Source organism: Myotis nattereri, assembly GCF_964212035.1.
Source record: "Myotis nattereri genome assembly, chromosome: 3".
NCBI classification, from domain to species: domain Eukaryota; kingdom Metazoa; phylum Chordata; class Mammalia; order Chiroptera; family Vespertilionidae; genus Myotis; species Myotis nattereri.
In genome coordinates, this window is record NC_138077.1 from 8,211,122 (window position 1) to 8,236,877 (window position 25,756).

The 25,756-nt window shown below is 49.5% G+C and overlaps 1 protein-coding gene across 1 annotated transcript; it reads right to left on the minus strand.

Annotated features, from left to right (window-relative positions):
• Positions 1–10,686: 10,686 nt before the first annotated feature.
• On the minus strand, positions 10,687–13,668 carry LOC308516975 (cystatin-B-like; the record flags this gene model as incomplete). The annotated part of the gene is made up of 3 exons (XM_081088024.1): positions 10,687–10,815; positions 11,600–11,701; positions 13,594–13,668. The coding sequence occupies 3 exons, from the start codon at positions 13,666–13,668 to the stop codon at positions 10,687–10,689; spliced, it is 306 nt and encodes a 101-aa protein (XP_080944150.1).
• Between the last annotated feature and the right edge of the window lie 12,088 nt (positions 13,669–25,756).

The following is a 25,756-nucleotide window of genomic DNA, read 5'->3' on the forward strand; positions in this document are numbered from 1 at the left end:
ACCCCCAAATGACATAGAGCTTTTTCTTTGAACCCAGATCCAGTCAAGATTTGTATATGCATGGGGGGCATAAGGGAGGGGGGCAAGAGATCAACCAAAGGACTTGTATGCATGCATATAAGCATAACCAATGGACATAAGACACTGGGGGGTAGGGGAGGCCAGGGGATTGTCAAGGGCGGGGGAAAAAAAGGGACACATATGTAATACCCTTTGTTTTACTGTAAGCAATAAAAAAAAATTTTAAAAAAAGATTTGTATATGCAAATATGTAAAAGAGTACATCCCCTCCTTTATCTAGGCGTTCATTCCTTCCTTCATCCATGACTTTAACTCTATGAAAATATCAGGACGGTTGTCTTGCAAACTGTCCCAGACTAGGGTGGTGATTGTCTTCCTGTGCACCCTGCTCAGCCTTCCTGTGTCCTGACAGCTGGGTGCAACCCTGAAGGCTGGATGAGGGTCAGGTTTGACTGCCCACAGGTGCGGCTGCTGCGTGAGAGACCCCCCACCCCACGCCCACAGTGTCCGGTCATTTGGGGCTGGGGACTGATAGCTTGGACCACCTTTCTTTAGCCCTTGTGCCATTTTGTGATGACTTTCACCCTGAATCAATGATTCACTGGGGGCTGCACAGAGTTTTCTCCAATCCTTCCATTCCTTCTATCTGTGCTCGCTGGCTTTCTGTCATCAACCAGGTTAAACTACCGCCCCCCTAAAAGGCGGGCACAGGTTTAGTGACCTTTTATTTACAACTGTCTAGAGCTGCCATTGCGGTGTCCGGCCACTACGGGGCGATGGCGTGCGGCCGTGGAGTGGCCCTCTCTAGTGCTGGACCTCAGAGACAGCGCCCAGGCCAAGAGCAGCGGGGCTGTCCCTGGCACCTGGGTCTCTCAGTGGCGATCGCCATGGTTCCGTGGGTGCAGCTCCCCGCTCAGATCCAGCTGGTGCAGAGTCTGGCGGGGAGAGAGCAGGTGACCCGGGACCAGGCGGTGAGGAAGCTCCGGAAATACATCGTCGTCAGGACTCAGTGGGCTGCAGGTTGGCGCGTGGCCTGCGGGGCCGCCTTGGGGACTGGGCCTGCCAGGTGCGGTCCGGGGGCGATCCGGGCTGGGTGGCCTCCGAACCACGTGGTCCGGCGCGCCTACGGGGGTATTTCCACTGCCCCTCCCGGAGGCATTTGTCACTTGTCAGTAATGGTCCTTGTGTAATTGTTGGGTTGTCATTTGAGTTTCACTGTAGTGTACGCCCGCGAGAGCAGAGAACATGCTTGTTAACTGGGCTGTGTAACAGAGGTTCTCAAAGTGTGGCACCCCATCGGCAACTGCAGAATCACCGGGATGTTTGTTGGAAAGGCAGTTTCTTGGTCTCTTCCCAGCCTTGATGGATCAGAAACTGGCCGTAGCATCCGCGATCCGTGTGTTACAAGCCCCCAAGTGATTCTGACACTGGTGCTCAGGTCTGAGAACCACTGCTCACTGAACACAGTGCCAGACACAGGAACTCAGTCAATATTTTGAGTGATTTTATGTGTCTTCATCGTGTACTGGCCCGATGACTTAACCTTTTCTTTTGAAATTTGGAGTGTAATGCAGAAAAGTGCACCAACCCCAAGTGTGACGCTGGGTGAATTATCCCCCTAAGATAGCCAGCCACCATCCAACTCAGGAGATAGTGACTCACTCAGTTTTGAATCTCCAAAATCGTACAGTGGCTGCTACTTGGAGATTCTCAGTTTTTATTGAAAGGATGAAATGGCAGTTGCGTGGGGGAGTCCCTGAGGGCCCAGGTCCAGTGGGTTCCGAGTTAGAAGGGTGTCTTGAGGGGAGAGGGAAGGTCCCTTTGTTCCTGGTACTAACAGGCTGGGGTCCACTTAGTCTGAGTGTTGCTGTTTTGATGCAGGTGGTTTCACTCATGACGAGCTGCTGAAGGTGTGGAAAGGACTGTTTTATTGCATGTGGATGCAGGACAGGCCGCTCCTCCAGGTGAGCGTATGGGAAGGAATGCCGGGAGCCGGTCCATCCTTGCTGTTTCAAGGGACCTGGCATATATGGCATACTGTTCTTAATAAGTTTGCTCACCTTCTTGGCACTATGTGTTTTAACCAAGGTCACCTCTCTGAGAAAGGTTGTTTCCCCAGGTAGGGATTTTCCCTTGAAGTTAGGGAGGGAATAAAACCCCTTAACTAAGTGCCAGGCGGGGAATTAATCACTTTAACTTCGAACAATCATGCTTAAGCTACATAATCTTTACTCCCTGGAATGGAGTTAAGAAACGCCCTAAGCTTTGTAATAGAAATTGACAGGATTAAAATCAACTAGTATAAATATAGATGTAACAAGACAATAAACACCAGAATTCGCTAGAGATCCTGAACAGAACTTGGCTGGAGATCCTGGCTGGAGATCCTGGCTAGGCTGCTGATCAACTGAACGCTGTCTCTGTGTCATTCCTTCTTCACCGACTCCGTCCACACCTTTGGGGACTCCTGGACCTGCTGGGGTTGGGCGCCAGATGCTGGGGTCCCCTTAGGTAACAGGGACCCCTTAGGTAAGCCGCCCCACACTCGGGATGGATAGGACTCCACCATAGGAAGGGGGTGGATAGTCTTCGCCGACTCCGTCCACACCTTTGGGGACCCCTGGACCTGCTGGGGTTGGACCCCAGCATCTGGCGCCCGAACAGGGACCCCTAGGTAAGCCCCACTCTCGGGACGGATAGGACTCCACCGTAGGAAGAGGGTGAATAGTCTTCGCCGACTCCATCCACACCTTTGGGAACCTCTGGAACAGGATTCCCCTAGGTAAGCCCCCCCCCCCCATTGAGAACCCCACACTCGGGACGGATAGGACTCCACCAGGGTACTGCAGACCCCCCTATAGAGGATAAGTAGGGTAAGAAAGTGGATAGTACAGAACTTCTATTGAGAAGATGTGCCATACTGAGTCCAAAGAAAGAAGACTCTGTATTGATTCTTAGATTGAGAAGATGTGCCATACTGAGTCCAAAGAAAGAGGACTCTGTATCGATCTTTAGATTAAGAAGATGTGCCATACTGAGTCTAAAGAAAAAAGACTCTGTATTGATCTTTTAACACATATGCTTGCTAGCAGAGGAATTAAGGTTACTCCAAGTCAGACAGAACGTTTTCCACAAGTATGTCCATGCTTTTCTGAGGAAGGAAAGGTAGATGTAAAGGCATGGGAGGAGGTAGGCCCAAGGAGCCTTATCCTTAACCCCACTGCAGCCTTTCCACCCCGGGAAAGTGCAGGATTGGCAAGCTCTCCCTGGGGTGATAGATCAGGACTCAGGTAATAACGGAAAACGCCAATCCTACTCTTAAAATGGATACAAGAGAGCATTTGGGGTTTTTCTTTTTAATGCCTGCTTTTAAAAAATAAAAAAGGGGGAATTTGCCGGGAGCCGGTCCATCCTTGCTGTTTCAAGGGACCTGGAATATATGGCATACTGTTCTTAATATGTTTGCTCACCTTCTTGGCACTATGTGTTTTAACCAAGGTCACCTCTCTGAGAAAGGTTGTTTCCCCAGGTAGGGATTTTCCCCTGAAGTTAGGGAGGGAATAAAACTCCTTAACTAATTGCCAGGTGGGGAATTAATCACTTTAACTACAAACAATCATGCTTAAGCTACATAATCTTTACTCCCTGGAATGGAGATAAGAAACGCCCTAACCTTTGGAATAGAGATTGATAGGATTGGAATCAACTGGTATAAATACAGATGTAACAAGACAACAGGACATAGAACCTAGACACAGAACCTACACAGAACCTAGAGACAGAACCTGGCTACAGAACCTGGATAGAACATGGCAAGAGAACCTGACTAGAACATGGCTACAGAACCTGGCTGGAGATCCTACACAGAACTTGGCTGGAGATCCTTGCTAGATATCCTGGCTAGGCTGCTGATCAACTGAACTCTGTCTCCGTGTCATTCCCCCTTCGCCGACTCTGTCCACACCTTTGGGGACCCCTGGACGTGCTGGGGTTGGACCCCAGCAAAGGAAGAGGAAGCTGGAGCAGCAGCATCAGTGGGAGGCCAGATGGGCGTGTGGTTGACTGGGCGAAGTTTACAGCTTTTTCCTTCTGCTTTATTTATTTATTTATTTATTTATTTATTTATTTATTTATTAGAGGCCCGCTGCAGGAATTTGTGCACTGGTGGGATCCCTTGGCCTGGCGGGGGATCGGGCCGTCTCACCCAGTCCCGATCAGACCGACTAACATGGGGAGGGAATGCAGGAGGTTGGCTGGCTGTGGGAAGGTGGCTGTGGGATCACATTGACCACCCCCGTGGTGGTCAGTGCCCATCATAGCTATCGGCCAGTCCTCCACTCATAACAGTCACTTAGGCTTTCATATATATAGATTTATTAATAGCAGGAAGGTGAGGGCCTTTGTTCAGAGAGGGTCTTATATTTGAGTTGAGCACAATAGCCCCACAAGTTGCTCATCAGTGCAAGTCAGCGCCCGGGTGAAGCCTGGGTTATCTGTCTGGTGTTTGTGAGAGATCACCAACAGCCCTAAATGATGGAAACCAAGGGAGAGCATCTAAGTCCTCTGAGGCACAAATTTTTGCTGCAGCCGTTTAAACTTGTCTTTCCTTAAAAACAAAACTATTTTTAGAGCAGTTTTAATTTACAGAAAAACTGAGAGGAAGGTACAGGAGTGTCCCAGTGTTATGGGCTGACTCAGCGAGATAGACCACCGACTCAGAATTTAAATTCAGGAACCCTTATTAAGCTGGCCAGCTGTCTGCAGTCCCAGCACCCCGCCGAAGCAAAGGCGGAACTGCAGCCATGACTGCAAGCATTACAGCCTATTTATTGGCAAAAACTACAAAGTTAAAAAGCCTTGTTTACGCAATTTGTTCCCGACACAGTATAGCATTATCACCTTCCTATCTGTGTTATCTGGGAACAGAGAGCACAGTACATTGAGAAGGGACCATGAGATCATATCTCAAGGCCTGACCTGATGTCAGTACCTTCCTATCTGTCTGTTCCAGGAACAGACAGAACAGCACGTCCCGATATGCAGCCCAGTACACCCTTATCTCCTGCCGCCCCCACTCACATGCACAGCTGCCTTTGTTACCAACATCACCCACCAGATGGTACATTTGTTATAATCGATGAACTAACACTTGACACATCATCGTTATCCTCAGTCCATAATTCACCTGAGGGTTCACCCCTGGTGTATGGTCTGTGGTTTGGACAAATGTATAATGATACATATTCATCACGATGGTGTCTTACAGAGTAGTGTCATTGCCCTAAAATGCTAGCCTTTGTAAAACAGTGTTTATTAGAATATGAACTGCTTACTCTTCTTTAGGATCCCCTGGGTGGCGGGGCTGTATTGAAAGTGCAGAATCCTGCACTGTATTCCATGCATCTGAACTAGAGCCTCAGGGAAGGTTCTGGAATTACCCATTTACCAAGTGCACGGAGTCCTGCTTGGCCAGTGACACAGGCAGGCAGAGAGTAAGTTACAGGGGTCTGGTTGGCTCCCTCTTTTTATTATTATTATTATTATTATTAATATTTTTATTGATTTCAGAGAAGAAGAGAGATAGAAACATTAATGATCAGAGAGAATCATTGATCAGCTGCTTCCTGCACGCTCCCTACTGGGGGCTCAAGCCCGCAACCCAGGCATGTGCCCTTTATCAGAATCAACCTGGGACCCTTCACTCTGCAGGCCAACACTCTATCCACTACACTAAGCCAAACCAGCTAGGTCTGGTTGGCTCCCTCTTTGTGCTGGTCAGGTGGCTGCATGTCCTGCAGCCCTCTGCTCTGGCCTGCCCTCTCTTATTCTCTCCTTCGATGGCCAACCTCTGTGCTCAGGGCTCAGCGGATCATGAGGGCAGTGACTCCCTGTTGCAGGGTTCTGCGGGCCCCAGCTGTAGAGGGAAGCCCTTCGCAGCAGGGATGCAGCTTGCAGGCCTCACGCACACGGGGCTGCAGCAGCCAGTGAAGCCTGTCTCATGCCGGGTGGACCGCTGAGTGTGTTGCTTGTTGTTGTGAAACAGCATTTCTTTAGGGTCTGAAGGAGTTTTTTTACTGTTTCCTGCACAGGAGGAACTAGGAAGGACCATCTCCCAGCTCGTCCATGCTTTTCAAACCACAGAGGCAGGTGAGTATCCTCACCCCTTGGGAAGGTTTGAACCACTGAGTCAGTAGCTTCCACACACAGAAGCCTGGGTCATCAAACCTTTTAAACAGGGGGCCAGTTCACTGTCCCTCAGACTGTTGGAGGGCGGAGTATAGTTTAAAAAAAACCTATGAACAAATTCCTATGCACACTGCACATATCTTATTTAGAAGTAGAAAAACAAAACGGGAACAAATTCAATATTTGTATTTGCATATGGCCTGCGGGCCGTAGTTTGAGGACCCCTGATCTAGACCAAGAGAGAAGTCCCCATTGTAGCTGGTGTCTATTGGTACTTATTTGTGAAACACTTCAATTTGTATTAACTCTTTTACCTAAAATACACTCAGCTCAAAAGTCTAAAGGACTAATACCCTACATTGTATTTATTTATTTATTTATTTTAAACTAGAAGCCCATTGCAGGAAGATTCCTGCAAGAATAGGGCTTGGCTCACGTCTCTGACATTCCTACCCCGCCAGTCTCTGCCACTCCTACCCCGCCAGCCTCTGCCAGTCTACCCCTGCCCTTCTCTGCCACTTCTCTCCCACCCGTCTCTGCTACCTCAGCTCCGTTGCTTGGCTCTCTTCTACGGTGTCTTCAGTCTTCACTTCCAATGGGTATATGCAAGTTAGCCACATCTTTGTTGGTGGTTAATTTGCATATCGCTCTGATTAGCCGATGGTGGGCATTAGCAAAGGTACGGTCAATTTGCATCTTTGTCTATTATTAGATGGGATATCTTTTTATTGATTTCAGAGAGGAAGGGAGAGGGAAACAGAGAGAGAGAAAGATCAATGATGAGAGAGAATCACTGATCAGCTGCCTCCAGCACACCCCCTATTGGGGATGAAGCCCACAACCTGAGCATGTGCCCTTGACCGGAATCAAACCCGGGACCTTTCAGTCGCAGGCCGACGCTCTATCCATTGAGCCAATTGCCCACGAGGGCAATACCCTACATTTTAAAATGAAAGTGGCAAGAAGGTGTGGTGTTATAAAGCTGCTGGACTGACTCTCCTCTGATGGTTCTGAGTTCCTCAGTGAGCCTTTTCTCTTCTTACCATGATCAGCAGTTCTCAACACTGCCCCTTGCCCATGGGGTAATTGGGGGTGTTTAGAGTCTTGATGTCCAGATGCTGCAGTCCTAAGTCGGGTTCTGAGGGCGGGGCCTAGGCATCAGCATTGTGTCTCCCTCCGCTGCCCTAAGGGGGACCAGGGCCAGGGAGCATCACTGGCATAGGCACTAGGACCATTGCTAGTGGTTTAGTTCAGACTGAAATAGGCAAAGGATCAAAATTTGCTGGGGCGGTGGTGCTGCACAGAAATCACAGAAACTCCTTTCTCAACTTGGCAGAGTCTCACTGCGTTGGAGTCATTAGTGGAGGAGAATATCTATCTTCTGTACTTTTGCCTTCTCAGAACCTGAAGAAGAGTCTGCTCAGCAAAAGGCAAAGTTAGAGTGTTCACCTAGTGACACAGGAAGGAGTCAGTGAACGCAGGCCCGTCCAGTGCTGAGCCATCTGATCAGCTCTTTGCTGTTGGGGAAGCCTTAACGGGAGAGAAGAGATGCCCTTTGTGTCCTGATGTCAGGGTGTGGGCAGGGCTGGTTTCTCCTGAGGCCTCTTTCTTCGGCATGAAGATGCTGTCTTCTCCCTGTGTCCTAGGTGATTGCCCCTCCGTGTCTGTGTCCTGATCGCATCTTATAAGGACACAGTCTGATTGCATGAAGTCCCACACAGTGACCTTGTTGTATCTTAACTACCTCTTTAAAGACCATATCTATAATAATAATCTATAATAACAAAAGCTTAATATGCTAATTAGACCAGACATATGGACGAAGCCAGTGCTGCCAGGGAAGCCCAGGTCCCAGGTGCCTGCGGTGGCCCAAGGGAAGCCCTGCTCCTGGGTGCCAGAGGGAAGCCTGTGCCGGTGGCCGGAGGGAAGGAAGGCCTACTCTACACGAATTTTCATGCATTGGGCCTCTAGTATACATTATATACATATATTTTATATATACATATTTATATATATATTATATATAATTTATATATATGCATACATACATATATATATATATTTATTGATTTCAGAGACAGAGAGAAGCGTCAATGATGACACTCATCAATTGGCTGCCTCCTACACGCCCCCGCACTGGGGATTCAACCTCCAACCTGGGCATGTGCCCTGACCGAGAATCAAACTGACCTGGTTCATAGGTCGATGCTCAACCATTGAGCCATGCTGGCCGGGCAAATATCTCCCTCTTAAAGAAAGGGCCTGCCTTGCCCTGCTCATCGTGGCCCAAGTCCCCTCCCCGCCAACCCAATCTGTTGCACTACCCACTCAGTGTTCCTGCAAGACCCTCCCTGGGATCAGGAGGGTGGGGCTCCCTTTCCTGGCCCATCCCTGCTAGATTGTGAGGATAAGCTCTGGTCATGCATCAGGTGTCACTGCCCCTTCTGGGTTCTAATTCCTTCACACCTGGGTGGTGACAGCTCTGGTCCTACTAGCCCAGCAGGTACTATACACCCTCCCACATTTTGTAGATAAATCCTCTGGTCATCCCCAAGTAACAGGCTTTGTGAGAAAGGCAAGGAGAGGGGGGGAGGCTGCGGGATCTGCTTTGTGTCGGAAGCGCCTGACTCTGCCTCTCAAACCCACGCTGACCGCCCTGTGCTGCTTAGCAGTCCCTGCCTGGACAGCTGGAGAGTTAGGGCCTGTGACTCTCAAGGGTGGGCGGGTCCCTTTGTCGCTGTCTTCTTGGTGCTGGGGAAATAGATGGCACTGACCAGTGACTTGAGTGCTTAGTAAAAGGGGTGGGGTGGTCAGCACCCCCAGGGGGACGTGGAGGAAAGGGGCGCCATTACCAGCTTAGCCTGAAGGGCTCACTGGCAGGCCAAGTACCAGAACCCAAAAAGCATCCTGTAGAAGAGAGGTCACTGCCAGGAGACCCCGAGGTGGTCCCTGCAGCAAGTTTTGGGGAACGAATGGTGAGGGCGAACCCACAGGTCAGCACCCAGAGCCCAGGGTGGGCAGAGGAGAGGCTGGGCAGATGGAAGAGTGCAAGCCCAGCATTGGTTCCCCAAATCCTCTGCCAAGGGGTCCCCCTGACTGGCTGTGGTTGACTGTCTTGTGCCATGTTTTTAGTGAGGTGAAATTCACAGGAAGGAAGTACACCTGAGTCACTTCAATTGCACATCCCAGGGCATTTGTACCTCCCAGCCTTGTGTAACTGTCTCCCCTTTCCTGTCACAGATGCCTCATCACCCTGGGCACAACCCACACCCGTTAAGCAATCGCCCATTTCTAACCAGTCGGAGCAGGGCATGGCTGTCAGCTCTGCTTAGCACTCTCATGCCGTCTCCCCGTGACGGTCCCTGAAAGTCCCAGGTGGGAATGGTGTTCCATCTTCTGTTCAGTGCAGAGTTGCTTGACATGAAGAGGGTGTTATGAAAGTTTTATTCTTCCAGTTCATGGAGGGACGGGGACGCACACAGCTCACTGTGCAGAGATTTCTCACTGCTGCTCTCCAGGCTCCGCATGCTCAATGCCCCGCCCTTCCACGCTCCTCATGACCTCAGGTCACAGACAAAACGCCACACGCCCCAGGGGAGCCGAGTGGGGTTCAGGAATGTCAGACCGACATTAACCCTCAGGAACACATATTCTACCTTGACCCTGAGCCACACAGATAGAAATTTCACCAAATAGTCATTACTCCTGTGATGTCAGGGGCCCTCTTTCAATCTGTTTCAAACAGACACAGGGCAAACCAACCAGGCACTGACCGCACTGACGGGCAGGACCCTGTTGAAATGGGAAGACCCTTCCAGAGGCTCAGGCTTTGAGCAGGTGCCCGCAGCCCAGGGGATGAGCGGCACAGCCTCCCAGGCCGCCTGTTCTGAGCAGCTGTGCAGCTGGTCTCAGCAACACTTTGGTCCCTGCCATGTCATTGCTGCTATGGAAACAGGGTGACTGAGCACATTTAGAACTCATGGTCTAGAATGGGGTTTACTCGCATCCTCTGCGAGCCCTGGAGACAGGACGAAGAGTCCAGAGCTGTAGTTGGAGCAACTCCTTGGGCCCCCGGTCAACCACCAACTGGCTGGGAACTGGGGCAGCCCCGCTGGGCTCTCCTCCTCAGGTGTAGGGTCTCAGGCCTGGCGCGTGGCCGTGAAAGACCTTTGTAAACACGTCTATATGGTGGTTATGGTTTCAGATAAAGAAAAAAACCCACAGCAAAGGAGGAAATTTGCAAAAATTTAAAATGTATTTATTTAGGGATCATCTAAGCCCTCTTGGAAAGCAATTTAGTTAAGATCATTGATTGGGAGGAAAGTCACGCTGTTAAAGTCAAGGGCAGAGACACCAGATTGGTGCAGAGCAGCCCCTCCAGCGAAGGTGGCACAGCATAGAGAGGCGCTGATTTATGAACCAGGGGCACGAACACATGACAGAGAACCCTGTTGCGAAGGTTCAGTTCAAAATCCACACCTAGAAATAGTCCAGCTCATCATGCTTGGTCTTGTTGGTCTGATAACTGTCCAAGGCCAAGGCCTTCTTTTCCTGAGGGAGACTTTCAAACACTCGAAGGTGCACGAAATCATTATCTGCAACTTGAACCTGCAAAGAGAGAGTCGAGTGAGGGGGGCAGGTGCTACCTCTGACCCCAAGTCCCTGTGCCTGGCGGACTGTGTGAGAAAGGCTCTGAGAGCTGGAGGCCCAGTCCCATCAGGGCAGCGGTTCTCAACCTGTGGGTCGCGATCCCTTTGGTGGTCGAATGACCCTTTCACAGGGGTCGCCTAAGACCATCCTGTATATCATATATTTACATTATGATTCATAACAGTAGCAACATTACAGTTATGAAGTAGGAACGAAAATAATTTTATGGTTGGGTCACAACATGAGGACCTGAATTTAAGGGCCAGAACGTGGAGAACCACTGCTTCAGGGCATCAGCAACTAGGGTGGTGACATTCCATCTTCCTCTTTCGGGTGTAGCAGATGCCCATCACCCCAGCCAGCACCCCTGGCACACTACATTCCCTCCTCAGAGCCTTTAGTTGCCCTGAAGGCTCAGTCCTCTCCTCTATGGAGGCCTGCAGGAGCGCATGCAGACTCATTTATATTTTCAAAAATATCTTTATTGATTTTTTAGAAAGAGAGAGGGAGAGATACTTTGACTGATTGCCTTGTGCATGCTCCCCTACTGAGGCCTGGAATCCAACTTGCAACCCAGGTACCCGCCCTTGACTGGGAATCAAACCCCAGGTCCTTTGGTGAGTAGGCTGACACTCTATCCGTTGAGCCACACCAGCCAGGGCTACGGAAACCTCCTTAAGCACCCCTGTAAGTCCCCCATCTCCCCACATCTGCATGAGCACCCCTGTAGCAGACACTCCACCTTGATGAAGTAGTTAGTCCCCGCGACCACCTGGCTCATGTACTCCGTGGCCTTGAAAGTGGGGTACTTCTTGTTTTCCTTCTCCTCCAGCTGGGACTTCACCTAAGGGGCAGGAGAGAGGGGAACTCAGTGTCTCCTTCCTGCAAGAGCAACGGACACGGGAGCTGCGGCCTCATGTCAGATGTTACAAGCTGACCCCTAAGGCCACCCTTTACAGATTATTCCTCGCAATCAGGACCAAGCCTGTCAAACCCGTGGCCAGCAGGAGGCCTGTGGCCTGCCCGCGCCTTCAGGGAGGGGCCCTAACCAGGGATAAGAATGGAGGGAGAATGGAGTCAGCAGCTGACAGGAAGGAGGGTCAGGAAGGGAGAAGGCAGGTCCCTCCTGCGGCTCCTGTTCCCTCTGCATGTGGCCGGCAGGGTTCTCACTGCAGGCCTACCTGTGTCTCAGTGCTCACCTGCCATGCAAGGTGCCATGTTTGGTCCACAGGGATCTGACCCTGCAGACAGTGGACAAGCCTATGGGGATGAGTGACACACAGGGGAGTCTGGGAAGGAATGGCCTCCCTCTTGGCCTGTTTCAGGAGTGGAGGCAGGAAAGCAGGAATGGTGAGAAGACCCAAATGCAGGCGATGGGACTGGGCATGTGGCAGCCTCCAGGCCCTGCCCGTGTGACAGTTCACTGATAGTACTGTGGACCGGGAGAAAGCTGGGCTGAACTAGAGCCAAGGGGAGCAGGAAAGGCCTGGGGATGGTGAGGAAGTTGCCAGTTACCACCCTCAAGGGGCAAGGCAACTGCAGGGGGCCAGGGAATGCCAAGGTCGGGACTGGTGGGCACTACCTGAGGAGATGAGCCAGAATTTGGGACTTTGACATCCTCTGGCCAGGGCTCCCCCTCTGGCCTCTGTTCTCCACACCTGCAGCCCAGAGAGCTGGGGGAGGATCAGTACCTGAGGCAGCAAGAGGGTGTCCCTGCCCTGTCCTCTAGGAGCCACAGGCAAGCCCCGCCCTCAGAACTGCCGCCCAGCGGCCATGGTGACCGCCCTCTTACTTGTCACTTTCAAGTGACAGCACCACATCAGGGAGCCCCGAGACAGCCACTCCTCTCTCCTGAGCTGATGCGCATTCACAGTTCACACAGCAAGTGAGGAGTTCCTTAGGCCTGGAACCCGGGAACATCAGGAGAGGCTGGGCTCCGGAGCAGTGTGGGAGAGGAACTTCCCCCACTGGCTCACCACACAGTCCCTACAGATTCCTCATTTTCAAAGTCTCATGGGACGGACTCACCGTCCTTTACTGTGGTCAGATGAGCAAATGGGTGGGTGGGTTGCGGGTGTTCTATCAGGTTAGGGCAGTGATTGCATACTCATTAGTCGACAGAGCCAAATATCAACAACAAAGATTGAAATTTCTTTTGAGAGCCAAATTTTTTAAACTTAAACTATATAGGTAGGTACATTGTTATTAACTTAAATAGGGTACTCCTAAGGCTTAGGAAGAGCCACACTTGTGCAAGACGCCGGTCTAGAGCCACACTTTGCCCACCACCGGGTTAGGGAAGCAGCAGGTTTGTTGAACTCTGGGTTTTCTCAGAACCTGAGCCTTCCTGTGGCCCCACCTTCCACCTTCCCCAGAACCTTCGGTGAAGGACCCCCAGTGATGCCCACTTTACAGATGAGGAAACTGAGGCACAGGAGTCAAGCGCTGCCCAGGTCTGAACCAGGCTCTGCCTCTGCATCCCAGCCTGGTGTCCGTTTTTGTTTTACTCGCACAAGGAGCACTGGAATAAGGCAGGGCGGAAGTTAGGACCCCTGCAGACCCTGCCCCAGCTTCACTGACCGGAACCGCCCGAGGACAAGCACACCAGGCCCTTCCCTCTAGAAGGCGAGGCCCGGGGTCCCTGTCCCAGCTCAATACCCTCCGCGTCCCGACGGGCGCTGCCCCTCTGCGGACAGGGCGGGACCCGACCCGGGCTCGGACGACCGGGCCGCCTACCTTGTCGGCGATGGCCTGGATCTCGGCTGTGGCGGGCCGGGTTTCAGAGGGCGCACCCCTCATCGTAAGGCTCATGGCGGAGCAGCGGGCACGGAGCAGCGGTCACAGAAAGGAAGACAGTGGGTACAGAGCAATGGCCTGTGAGTGAGATTAGAAGCGAAGGCAGAGCGAGGGTTTTAACTGTGAGCATGGCCCTCCTTCTGTCATAAGTCCAGGGCTCAGGTGAGCGGGGCGGAAGCACCCGGGGGCGGGGAGGAGGGTTGTCAAAGTGGGAGGGGCTGGGGGCAGCGCCGGTTAGGGGTGGGGTGGGGTGGGGCATAGGAGTGATGTAGGGCGGGGGGAGCTGGGCAAGGGACAGGCGTCTTGCACAATCAGGTCGCCAGGAGGATTCAGCCTGGGGACCACTGGCGTGCGCTGCAGTGCATGTGCCCTGTTTGGTGTTGGTCTTATTGGCCTGGAGACACGCGGGCGAGGTATCCGGCTCTGCGCGCCTCCAAAAGGTGCCACTTTCGCTTGTGGATTATGTTGAGCGGAGGGCGATCAAGACCCAGCCATGGGGTGGGGAGGACTCCCACCTGTCCCTCATGGCATTCAGGGAAGGCCCTGGCCGGGGTGGTCAGTCCTTTGCAGCTTTCTCCTGTGCACCAAAGAATCCTGGTGGATATGGAACTTCGGGTTCCATATCCCCTGGTCCCTAAACTGGAGACAACTGATCAATGTTTCTCTCTCACGTTGATGTTTCTCTCTTGCTCTCCCTCTCCCCTCCTCTCTCTAAAATAATGGGGGGAACAAAAATCAAATAATTATATAAAAATGATGTAGGTAGGGAGCCTGGTCCAGAAAGAGAGCAAAGATCAGAGATAACTTTTTTTAAATCTGAGACTCACCTGCATGGCAGGGCAGACAGCTGGTTACCAAACATCTGCTCTTCCATCTTCCTGTGATTTGTCCTCCTCCCTGTGAAGCTGCAAACCCACATCCCAGGCCTTAGTTCTGGAAGCTATGACCTCCGCTGCCACACGGCCTGCAGGGCAGGATCCAGGTGGGAGAGACCCAGAGATGAGTGGGAGCTGGACCTGAGAGTCCCCAAGAGCAGGAGGGAGAGAAGTCTGTGCCCACTGGGCTCCAGAAGTAGCTGGGGAACAGAGACTGCCCGGGCATCTTGGAGTCCAGGACCAGGCCTGCCTGGCCTCACTCCCCAGTGCATTGGACTGCTTTGCACTTCTCATCTGCAAGACCTGGTCCAGCACTCACCTTGCACCAGTGTGTGACCCAGGGACATAGTGAAGGGCTGACGTGTGTGAGCAGAGGAGGCACAAAGGAGTCCAATGATGAGTTGCCTCCCAGGGTTTCAGGTTGGGGTTGGAGTGGCATTCCAGCTGCACCTCTCCCCCATGTAGGGCTGCATCTCAGGGGATTCTGGGCCTCTCCCACCACTGGGTGCTGACTGCAGGAGCAGGCCCAGCCTTGCCTTCTGTAGGCTCCCTGCAGAACCCCAATGGGAGTGGCCCATGAGCAGGTTAGTGGGAGAGGCCAGCTTTTCCTGTACCTGCCAGGGAAGAGCCTGGTTTGTAATTCAAGGAAGGGTTGGAGGCCAGGAGTGGAGGGGAAGGAGAGACCCCTACAATCCAGTCATAACTGAATGACTGAATGAGTGAAAAAGGGGCTAAATAGCAGACCTGACAAGCTGTGGGCACTGCTTGATGAGCCTGAAAGTAACCGCAAAGGTGATTTGATCATAAATACCTAGCTGGGCAGGTCATGCAGGTAATCACATCCTAGGCCTATAGCAGGAGTGGGCAACCCCAGGCACGTGTGCCAAACATGGCACACCAGTAACTCTTGCTGGTATGCAAAACCCTCTCTTATAATCTTCCACTAACAATTTTTTTCTTAATATGGACTTTTTTTTATTTTTCAGATAAATTCAGTGTAGGTGCATCTTAGATAAATAAATAATTTTACATAACAAGTTATCTTAAAGACCATAGACATGGATTGAGGAGAGAGGGGAAGAGTAATTTCTATGCTTCTGCCTTAACTCTCCCTGCCTTCCTAGATTTGACCAGTGTTTTGGTTTCATCCACATATGCTTGTGAATCTTTATTCTCAGTGATGAATTTGGTTAAGTCTCATAATAGGAGTAGCCTGATGGATGAAAGTAGTAGCTCATTTATTCCTCTGAATGTCACGAAATATAAACCTGATGTAAAATCTCTGTCATCAGTGATGCAGTAGCAGAAGTCCCACTGATAATATAAAATGGAGTCATAAAGTTTTCTGTCGGACTATCAGTGTACATGTATACATTAAAAAATAAATGTATTTTTCATCATCATATACTGTGTTTGTGTTGCACGAATGAATTTTATTATTTCTTCAAGGTTCTTCACATACATACACCTTAAGAGATACCAAGGAGGTGTAGCATGTTCTCAAAAAATTAGGGTTGGCACGCAGGAGAATTTTGAGTCAGAGATTATGCCGATTTTGGCATGCACTCACAGAAAGTTTGCCTACCCCTGTCCTACGCCTATAGCTTCCTAAGTGAAAAGCCAATCTTTCCCGTAAGCAGCCCTTCCCATTGTTCTTAGGCATCTAGGATCAGATACCTTTGACAAGTCCGGGTCCATTTCTTTTCCAAACCCCTTGGAGGCATAACCACATTGGCACCAGTAATGCTGATGCCCATATACCATCTCTACTTACTGGAAATGTTAACTATCCTGTAGTCACTAATGTAAAGGAAGTGGGTTTTCTCCATTTTGTCTCCTGGTGGTTGACCTCCACGTGTTGTCCCAGCTCCTTGCTGGGGCGGTAAGTGTGGCCTGTGTGTCTCCACCTGGAGAGGATTCTGGAAGCCTCCTCCCGGTGTCTCCTGGACTCCCTCTGAATGACCTTTTCCTGTGCTGATTTGCTTAGTGTCCCTTTGCCATAATAGATCATAGCCTTCCATCCTCGTAGCCTAGTAGAACCACAGGCTTGGGGTACCTGACACGTGGCCTTTTACAGAAAATATCTGCTAAGTCCATTCTGCATGAACATAAGCACTACATTGTCACACCTAAGAAAATAAACAATTATTCTGCACTATAATCCAACATCCAGTCCATATGCAAGCTCTCCCAATTGACCCCCAAATGACATTGAGCTTTTTCTTTGAATCGGGATCCAATCAAGATTTGTATATGCAAATATGTAAAGGAGTATATCCCCTCCTTTATACAGGCGTTCATTCCTTCCTTCTTCCATGACTTTAACTCTGTGAAGCTATCAGGATGGTTGTTGTCAGGGCCAGCCTGACAGGGTTGAGCCGGGCTGAGGCAGGGAGGTGGGAATTGAGAAAAGAAAGAAAACAGGAAAGCGGGGTCGGGAGGACCCCAGTTCTCTTGATGAACTGAAGCGAGTTTATTAGCCACACAATCCTCTTTATACACAACACACTGAATCGGAGGTCTGTCAAGAGGAATGTGTTCTTTGTTCCTCTTAATCTCTAAGGGAGGAACACAGCAGAAAGACAAGTTCTCAGTACAGCATATCTCAGTAAATAGTTACAGACTTCTTGGTTAGCCATGAAAGGCTGTTCTCGTTCTACTGATAATCGCCATCCAAACAAGTCTGGGAAAACTGTGTGGGTAAGGGTCCCAGCCTTGCTAGCCCCTTCAGGTGCAAGGACCTTGCCAGCTTACATCTGGCCCCCAACAGGTTGTCTTGCGAACTGTCCCAGACTAGGGTCCTGATTGTCTTCCTGTGCACCCTGCTCAGACTTCCTGTGTCCTGACAGCTGTGGTGCAGCCCTGAAGGCTGGATGAGGGTCAGGTTTGACTGCCCACAGGTGTGGATGCTGCATGGGAGAACCCCTCCCCCCTGAGTGGCCGTCCATTTGGGGCGGGGACTGATAGCTTGGACCACCTTTCTGTAGCCCTTGTGCCATTTTCTGATGACTTTCGCCCTGAATCAAAGATTCACTGGGGGCAGCAGTGAATCTCCAATCCTTCCATCTTTCCATTCCTTCTATCTGTGCTCGCTGGCTTTCTTTGCTAAAGAACCTCTGTCATCAACCAGGTTAAACTATCGCCCCCCTAAAGGCGGCACAGGTTTAGTGACCTTTGAATTACAACTGTCCTGTGCTGTCATTGCGGTGTCCGGCCACTACGGGGCGATGGCGTGCGGCCGGGGAGAGGTCCTCCGAGGCGCCCCTGGTCAGAGAGCTCGCCCTGGCCGGGCCTGGGTGGTCGTGTGACGTCACACCGCGCAACAAGCGGAAGCGCTGCGGCGCTGTCCCTGGTACTTGGGGCTCTCAGTGGCGATTGCCATGATTCCGAGGGTGCAGCTCGCCCCTGAGATCCAGCTGGCACAGCGCCTGGCGGGGAAGGAGCAGGTGACCCGGGGCCCGGCGGTGAGGAAGCTCCCTGCTCTGGCCTGCCCTCTCTTATTCTCTCCTTCGATGGCCAACCTCTGTGCTCGGGGCTCAGCCGGATCATGAGGGCAGTGACTCCCTGTTGCAAGGTTCTGCGGGCCCCAGCTGTAGAGGGAAGCCCTTCGCAGCAGGGATGCAGCTTGCAGGCCTCACGCACACGGGGCTGCAGCAGCCAGTGAAGCCTGTCTCATGCCGGGTGGACCGCTGAGTGTGTTGCTTGTTGTTGTGAAGCCGCATTTCTACAGGGGCTGATGGAGATTATTTTAATGTTTCCTGTTCGGGAGGAACTATACTTTTCAAACCACACAGGCACGTGAGTATCCTTACCCCTTGGGAAGGCCAGAACCACTGAGCCAGTAGCTTCCACACACAGAAGCCTGGGTTCTAAGATCTAGAGCAAAAGAGCAGTCCCCATGGTAGCTGGTGTCTGCTGGTGCTTGTGTGAAACACTTCAACTCGTATTAACTCATTTACCTAAAATACACTCAGCTCAAAAGTCCAAAGGGCTAATACCCTACATTTTATTTATTTGTTTCTTTATTTATATATATAAAATATATTCTTATTGATTTCAGAGAGGAAGGGAGAGGGAAAGAGAGAGAAACATCAATGATGAGAGAGAATCACTAGTCAGCTGCCTCCTGCTCGCCCCCTACTGGAGATCAAGACAAACCCGGGCATGTGCTCTTGATCAGAATCGAACTGGGGACTCTTCAGCCCGCAAGCCGACGCTCTATCCACTGAGCCAAATCCAATGGGGCAATACCCTACATTTGAAAATTAAAATGGCAAGATGGTGTGGTGTTGTCAAGCTGCTGCACTGACTCTCATCTGATGGTTGTGAAGTTCCTCAGTGAGCTTTTTCTCTTCTGACCACGATCAGCAGTTCTCAACACTGCTGCTAGCCCATGGGGTCACTTGGGGGTCTTTAGAGTCTTCTTTTAAATTAAAGCTTTATTGTTTAGTTTATTACAGTTGTTCCTCTTTTTTCACCCCATAGCTCCCCTCCACCCGGTTCCCACCACCCTCCACCATTACCGCCACCTCACTGTCCTCATCCATAGGTGCATGATATTAGTCCAGTCTCTTCACGCACCCCCATTCCCCTTTTCCCCCCAAGAATAGTCAGTCCACTCCCTTTTCTATGCCCTGATTCTATTATATTCACCAGTTTATTCTGTTCATCAGATTATTTATTCACTTGATTTTTAGATTCACTTGTTGATAGATGTGTATTTGTTGTTCATAATTTGTATATTTACCTTTTTCTTCTTCTTCCTCTTCTAAAAGGATACCTTTCAGCATTTCATATAATACTGGTTTGGTGGTGATGAACTCCTTTAGCTTTTTCTTATCTGTGAAGCTCTTTATTTAACCTTCAATTCTGAATGATAGCATTGCTGTGTAAAGTAATCTTGGTTGTAGATTCTTGGTATTCATCACTTTGAATATTTCTTGCCACTCCCTTCTGGCCTTCATAGTTTTTGTTGAGAAATCAGCTGACAGTCATATGGGTACTCTCTTGTAGGTAACTGACTGTTTTTCTCTTGCTGCTTTTAAGATTCTCTCTTTGTCTTTTGCTCTTGGAGTTTTAATTATGATGTGTCTTGGTGTGGTCCTCTTTGGATTCCTTATGTTTGGGGTTCTCTGTGCTTCCTGGACTTGTAAGTCTATTTCTTTCACCAGGTAGGGGAAGTTTTCTGTCATTAATTCTTCAAATAGGTTTTCAATATCTTGCTCTCTATCTTCTTCTAGCACCCCCATAATTCAGATGTGGGTCCACTTGAAGTTGTCCCAGAGGCTCCTTACACTATCTTCATCTTTTTAGATTCTTTTTTGTTGTTGTTGTTTTTCTGGTTGGGTGTTTTTTGCTTCTTCCTATTTCAGATCTTTGACTTGATTCTTGCGATCCTCTAATCTGCTTTTGGAACTCTGTATAATATTCTTTATTTCAGTCAGTGTATGCTTAATTTATAGTTGGTCCTTTTTCATAACCTCAAGGGTCTCACTAGATTTCTTGAGGGTCTCACTAAATTTACCAGCGGTTTCTAGAAAATCTTGAAAAACTTATAAGTGTGGTTTTGAACTCTATATCCAGTAGTTTGCTTTCCTCCATTTCTGTCACTTGTGGCCTGTTTCTTTGTCTCCACAATTTTTATGCTTCCCTGTGTTGATAGAGTGGCTTTCTGTGCTAGATGTCCTATAGGGCCAAGTTGCTCAGCCTCTCCAATTACCTGAGGTGGACACTCTTGGTGCACCCCTTTGTGGGCTTTGTGCTCAGTCTTGTTGTAGTTAAGCCTTGATTGTTGTAGGTATCACTGAGAAGAACTGACCTCCAGGCCAATTGTCTGTGAGAATCAGCTGTGTTTGCAGTGGGAGAACTTCTGTGCTGGAGACACCCTTCTGGGGCAAGACTTGCTTCAGTGGGGCTTTGGTGCTCACTGAGTCTGCCCCCTGAGTGTGTCCCTTAAGGATCTGAGGAGTTGTAATCTGGATGGTCCCACTCTGAACACTGGGTACACTGGCTCTTGGATCTCTAAGGAGGTGCTTATTTAGCCTCTGCCTGAGGATACCAAGCAGGAGCTACAGAGAGATCTGCAGATTCCTCTTCTTTGTTTGGTGTTTGGAGGTGTCCAGATGAGGCCCAGCTGTGAAGCAATGCAAGCTGCTGTGGGGCCGTGGGCCTTCTTTTGGACGTTCTGGGTCTCTCTGACCCAGCTGCAGTTTGTTAGGTAATTTTCAGATTGCAATGGGCCAGGCCTGTCATATGCAAAAGCCCCTGCACACAGCTTGGGTAGGGAGGGGTCTCAGGAGATCAACAGGGCAGAGCAAACAACTATGGCTGCTCCTCAGTCCTAACCCAAGAGGCCCCACGTCTCAGTGTCCTGATAATCACTGCTAGCATCTCTGAGAGAAAGTCGCCCTGGAGTTCCGACTGATGCCAGACAGTCCAGTTTCTCCCCTATGAGTCTGGGTCCCCAGAGACTCACTGGAACTGGAGTTCAGAGCAGTCGGGAGCTTCAGACTCCCTTCCGACTGAAAAAGAAACCGCGCACTCTGTTGCCAGCCCTTTCCATGTGAGCCTCCGTACCTCTGCACTTTACTTCCGCACCTCCTCTGAGTCTCAGTGTGCTTTTCTCTTTCCTTCTAGTTGTAGAATTTCCACTCAGCCAGTCTTCCTGTGGTTCTGGATGATGTCCGTTTTGTCTTTTAGTTGTATTTTTGAAGTGGTGTGCAAGGCAGCAATTTCCAGTGTTTACCTATGTCTCCATCTTGGTTTAGTCTCTTTAGAGTCTTGATGACCAGACCGTGCTGTCCTAAGTGGAGCTCTGTGGGTGGGGCCTATGCACCAGCATTTGCCTCCCTCTCCAGCCCTAAGTGTGGCCAGGGCCGGGGAGCATCTCTGGCATAAGCACTAGGACCATTGCTAGTGGTTTAGTTCAGACTTAAATAGGCAAAGGATCAAAATTTGCTGGGGTGAGGGCCATGCACAGTAATCGCAGAAACTACTTTCTCAACTTGGCAGAGTCTAACTGCATTGGAGTCATTAGTGGAGGAGAATATCTACCTTCTGTACTTTTTACCTTCTCAGGACCTGCAGAAGAGTGTGCTCCACAAAAGGCAAAGTATAGAGTGTTCACCTAGTGACACAGGAAGGAGTCAGTGAACCCAGGCCCTTCCATTGCTGAATCATCTGATCAGCTCTTTGCTGTTGGAGAAGCCTGTAACTGGAGATAAGAGATGCCCCTTTGTGTCCTGATGTCAAGGTGTAGGCAGGGCTGATTTCTCCTGAGGCCTCTTTCTTCGGCATGTAGATGCTGTCTTCTCCCTGCGTCCTCACGTGATTGCCCCTCCGTTGCCGGGAGCCGGTCCATGCTTGCTGTTTCAAGGGACTTGGCATATATAGCATACTGTTCTTAATATGTTTGCTCACCTTCTTGGCACTATGTGTTTTAACCAAGGTCTCTGAGAAAGGTTGTTTCCCCAGGTAGGGATTTTCCCCTGAAGTTAGGGAGGGAATAAAACCTCTTAACTAAGTGCCAGGTGGGGAATTAATCACTTTAACTACGAACAATCATGCTTAAGCTACATAATCTTTACTCCCTGGAATGGAGATAAGAAACGCCCTAACCTTTGTAATAGAGATTGATAGGATTGGAATCAACTGATATAAATACAGATGTAAGAAGACAGAACCAAGAGAGACAGAACCTACACACAGAACTTAGAAGACAGAACCTACACAGAACCTAGAGACAGAAGAACTTCGCTGGAGAGAACATGGTAAAAGATCCTGGACTGAACCTGACTACAGAAATTGGCAAGAGAACCTGACTAGAACCTGGTGGCTGAACCTGGCTGGAGAACCTGGACAGAACCTGGCTGGGGAACCTAGTGAGGGAACATGGCTACAGAACCCGGCTGGAGAACCTAGCAAGAGAACATGGACACAGAACCTGGCTGGAGATCCTAAGCAGAACCTCTCTGGAGATCCAGACCAGAACTTGGCTGGAGATCCTGGCTAGAGATCCTGGCTAGGCTGCTGATCAACTGAACGCTGTCTCCGTGTTATCCCTTCTTCGCCAGCTCCGTCCACCTTTGGGGACCCCTGGACCTGCTGGGGTTGGACTCCAGCACTCCGTGTCTGTGTCCTGATCCCATCTTATAAGGACACAGTCTGATTGGATGAAGTCCCACACAGTGACCTTATTGAATCTTAACTACCTCTATAAAGACCATATCTAGAAAAAAACCAAGATGGCGGCATAGGTAAGCACCGGAGTTTGCTGCCTCGAACAACCACTTCAAAAATAGAACTAAAACACAGAACAGACATCGCCCAGAACCACAGGAAGGCTGGCTGATGGGGAAATTCTTCAACTAGAAAGTAAGAGAACAGCATACCGAGACTCATAGGAGGTGCAGTGCAGAAAATACAAAGGTGCAGAGATGTGCGAGGAGTGGGCTGCTGGCGGAGGGCGCGGATGGCGTTTTCAATCAGGAGGGAGGCTCAGGCCCTGAGCTCCAGTTCTGGACGAGTCTCTAGGGACCCAGACTCAAACGGGAGAAGCGGGACTGTCTGGCATCGGTCGTAACGCGAGGGCAGCTTTCTCTCTGAGGTTTGCAGCGGTTGCTGGGACTCTGAGAGGCAGAGCCTCTGGGGACGGGACTGAGAGCAGCCATAACTGCTCCCCCACCAGCCCTGTTTATCCCATGCGACCCGCCCCGCCCAAGCCCTGCACAGAGCCATTTGCCGGATAGCCTCAGGCAAAGGCTAGATTAGCACCTCCCCAGAGGACAGAAGTTTTCCCACTGCAGACACAGCTGATTCTCACAGCCAGTTGGCCTGGAGGTCAAATCCCCCCAGTATTAACTACAACAATCAAGGCTTAACTACAACAAGACTGCACACAAAGACCACTAGGGGGTGCACCAAGAAAGCAGAAAAAATGCGGAGACAAAGAAACAGGACAAAATTGTCAATCGAGGATATTGAGTTCAGAACCACACTTTTAAGGTCTCTCAAGAACTGTCTAGGAGCCGCTGATAAACTTATTGAGATCTACAAGAAATCTAATGAGACCCTCGATGTTATGATAAAGAACCAACTAGAAATTAAGTATACAAGGACTGAAATAACGAATATTATACAGACTCCCAACATCACACCAGAGGAGTGCAAGAATCAAGGCAAAGATTTGAAATGCGAAGAAGCAAAAAACACCCAACCGGAAAAGTAAAATGAAAAAAGAACCCGAAAATTCGAAGATAGTGTAAGGAGCCTCTGGGACAGCTTCAAGCGTACCAACATCAGAATTATAGGGGTGCCAGAAGATGAGAGAGACCAAGATATTGAAAACCTATTTGAAGAAATAATGACAGAAAACTTCCCCTTCCTTGTGAAAGAAATAGACTTACAACTCCAGGAAGCGCAGAGAACCCCAAACAAAAGGAATCCAAAGAGGACCACACCAAGACACATCATAATTAAAATGCCAAGAGCAAAAGACAAAGAGAGAATCTTAAAAGCAGCAAGAGAAAGAAACTCAGTTAACTACAAGGGAGTAACCATACAACTGTCAGCTGATTTCTCAACAGAAACTTTGCAGGCCAGAATGGAGTGGCAAGAAATATTCAAAGTGATGAATACCAAGAACCTACAACCAAGATTACTTTATCCAGCAAAGCTATCATTCAGAATTGACGGTCAGATAAAGAGCTTCACAGATAAGGAAAAGCTAAAGGAGTTCATCACCACCAAACCAGTATTACATGAAATGCGGAAAGGTATCCTTTAAGAAGAGGAAGAAGAAGAAAAAGGTAAAGATACAAATTATGAACAACAAATACACATCTATCAACAAGTGAATCTAAGAATCAAGTGAATAAATAATCTTATGAACAGAATGAACTGTTGATTGTAATAGAATCAGGGACATAGAAAGGGAATGGACTGACTATTCTTGTGGGGGAAAGGTGTGTGGGAGATGCGGGAAGAGAGTGGACAAAACTCGTGCACCTATGGATGAGGACGGGGGGGTAAGGGCAGAGGGAGGGGTGGGAACTGGGTGGAGGAGAGCTATGGGGGGAAAAAAGGGAACAAACGTAATAATCTGAACAATAAAGATTTAATTTTAAAAAAATGAACATCTTTAAAAGGCCTATATATGTGCCCTGGCAGGTTTGGCTCAGTGGATAGAGAGTCAGCCTGCGGACTGAAAGGTCCCAGGTTTAGTTTTGGTCAAGGGCATGTACCTTGGTTGCAGGCACATCCCCAGTAGGAGGTGTGCAGGAGGCAGCTGATCGATGTTTCTCTCTCATCAATGTTTCTGGCTCTCTATCTCTCTCCCTTCCTCTCTGTAAAAAAATCAATAAAATATATATTAAAATAAATAAATAAATAAATAAATAAATAAATGAATAAATAAATAAAAGGCCTATATGTGCCCTAGCTGGTTTGGCTCAGTGGATAGAGCATCGGCATGCAGACTGAAGGGTCCCAGGTTCAATTCCAATCAAGAGCACATGCCTGGGTTGCGGGCTCAATCCCCAGTGGGGGGCGTTTGGGAGGCAGCCAATCAATGATTCTCTCTCATCATTGATATTTCTATCTCTCTCTCCCTCTCCCTTCCTCTCTAAAATGAATAAAAATGTATTTTTAAAAAAAGACCATATCTATAATAATAATTCACACAAATAAAAGACAAATATGCTAATTGACCATACCTTTGCTACACCTTAAGCCATGCCCACCATCAAATCAGAGCGACTATATGCAAATTAACCCAACCAAAATGGCAACCAGCAGCCACGGAGCTGGAGCAAGCAGGACGCTTGGTTGCCCCAATGATGGAGGAAGCCAAGGTTCCCCCCTGCGGCGGCCACTCTGAGCTCAACTCAAAGCAACAAAGTTTCAATTATAGAAGGTCAATAAACCCCAGATACCTGCTTTCAGCTGGCCGTGGCCACGGAGCTAGAGAAAGCAGGAGGCTTCCCTCACGGCTGCCCTAGCCAGCTCTGAGCTCTTCTCAAAGCTACAAAGTTTCAATTATAGAAGGTAAATAAATCCCAGAACAAAACAAAAAAAAAGAAAGAAAGAAAGAAAGGAGAGGCTGGGAGCTTCCATCACGGGACTTGGCCAGCCTGAAAACAGTCCTAAGCCCCTCACCCAGACTGGCCAGGCACCCTAGTTAGACTCCCCACCCTAAGGGGGTGTGGCAAGCCTGAAAACAGCCATCAGCC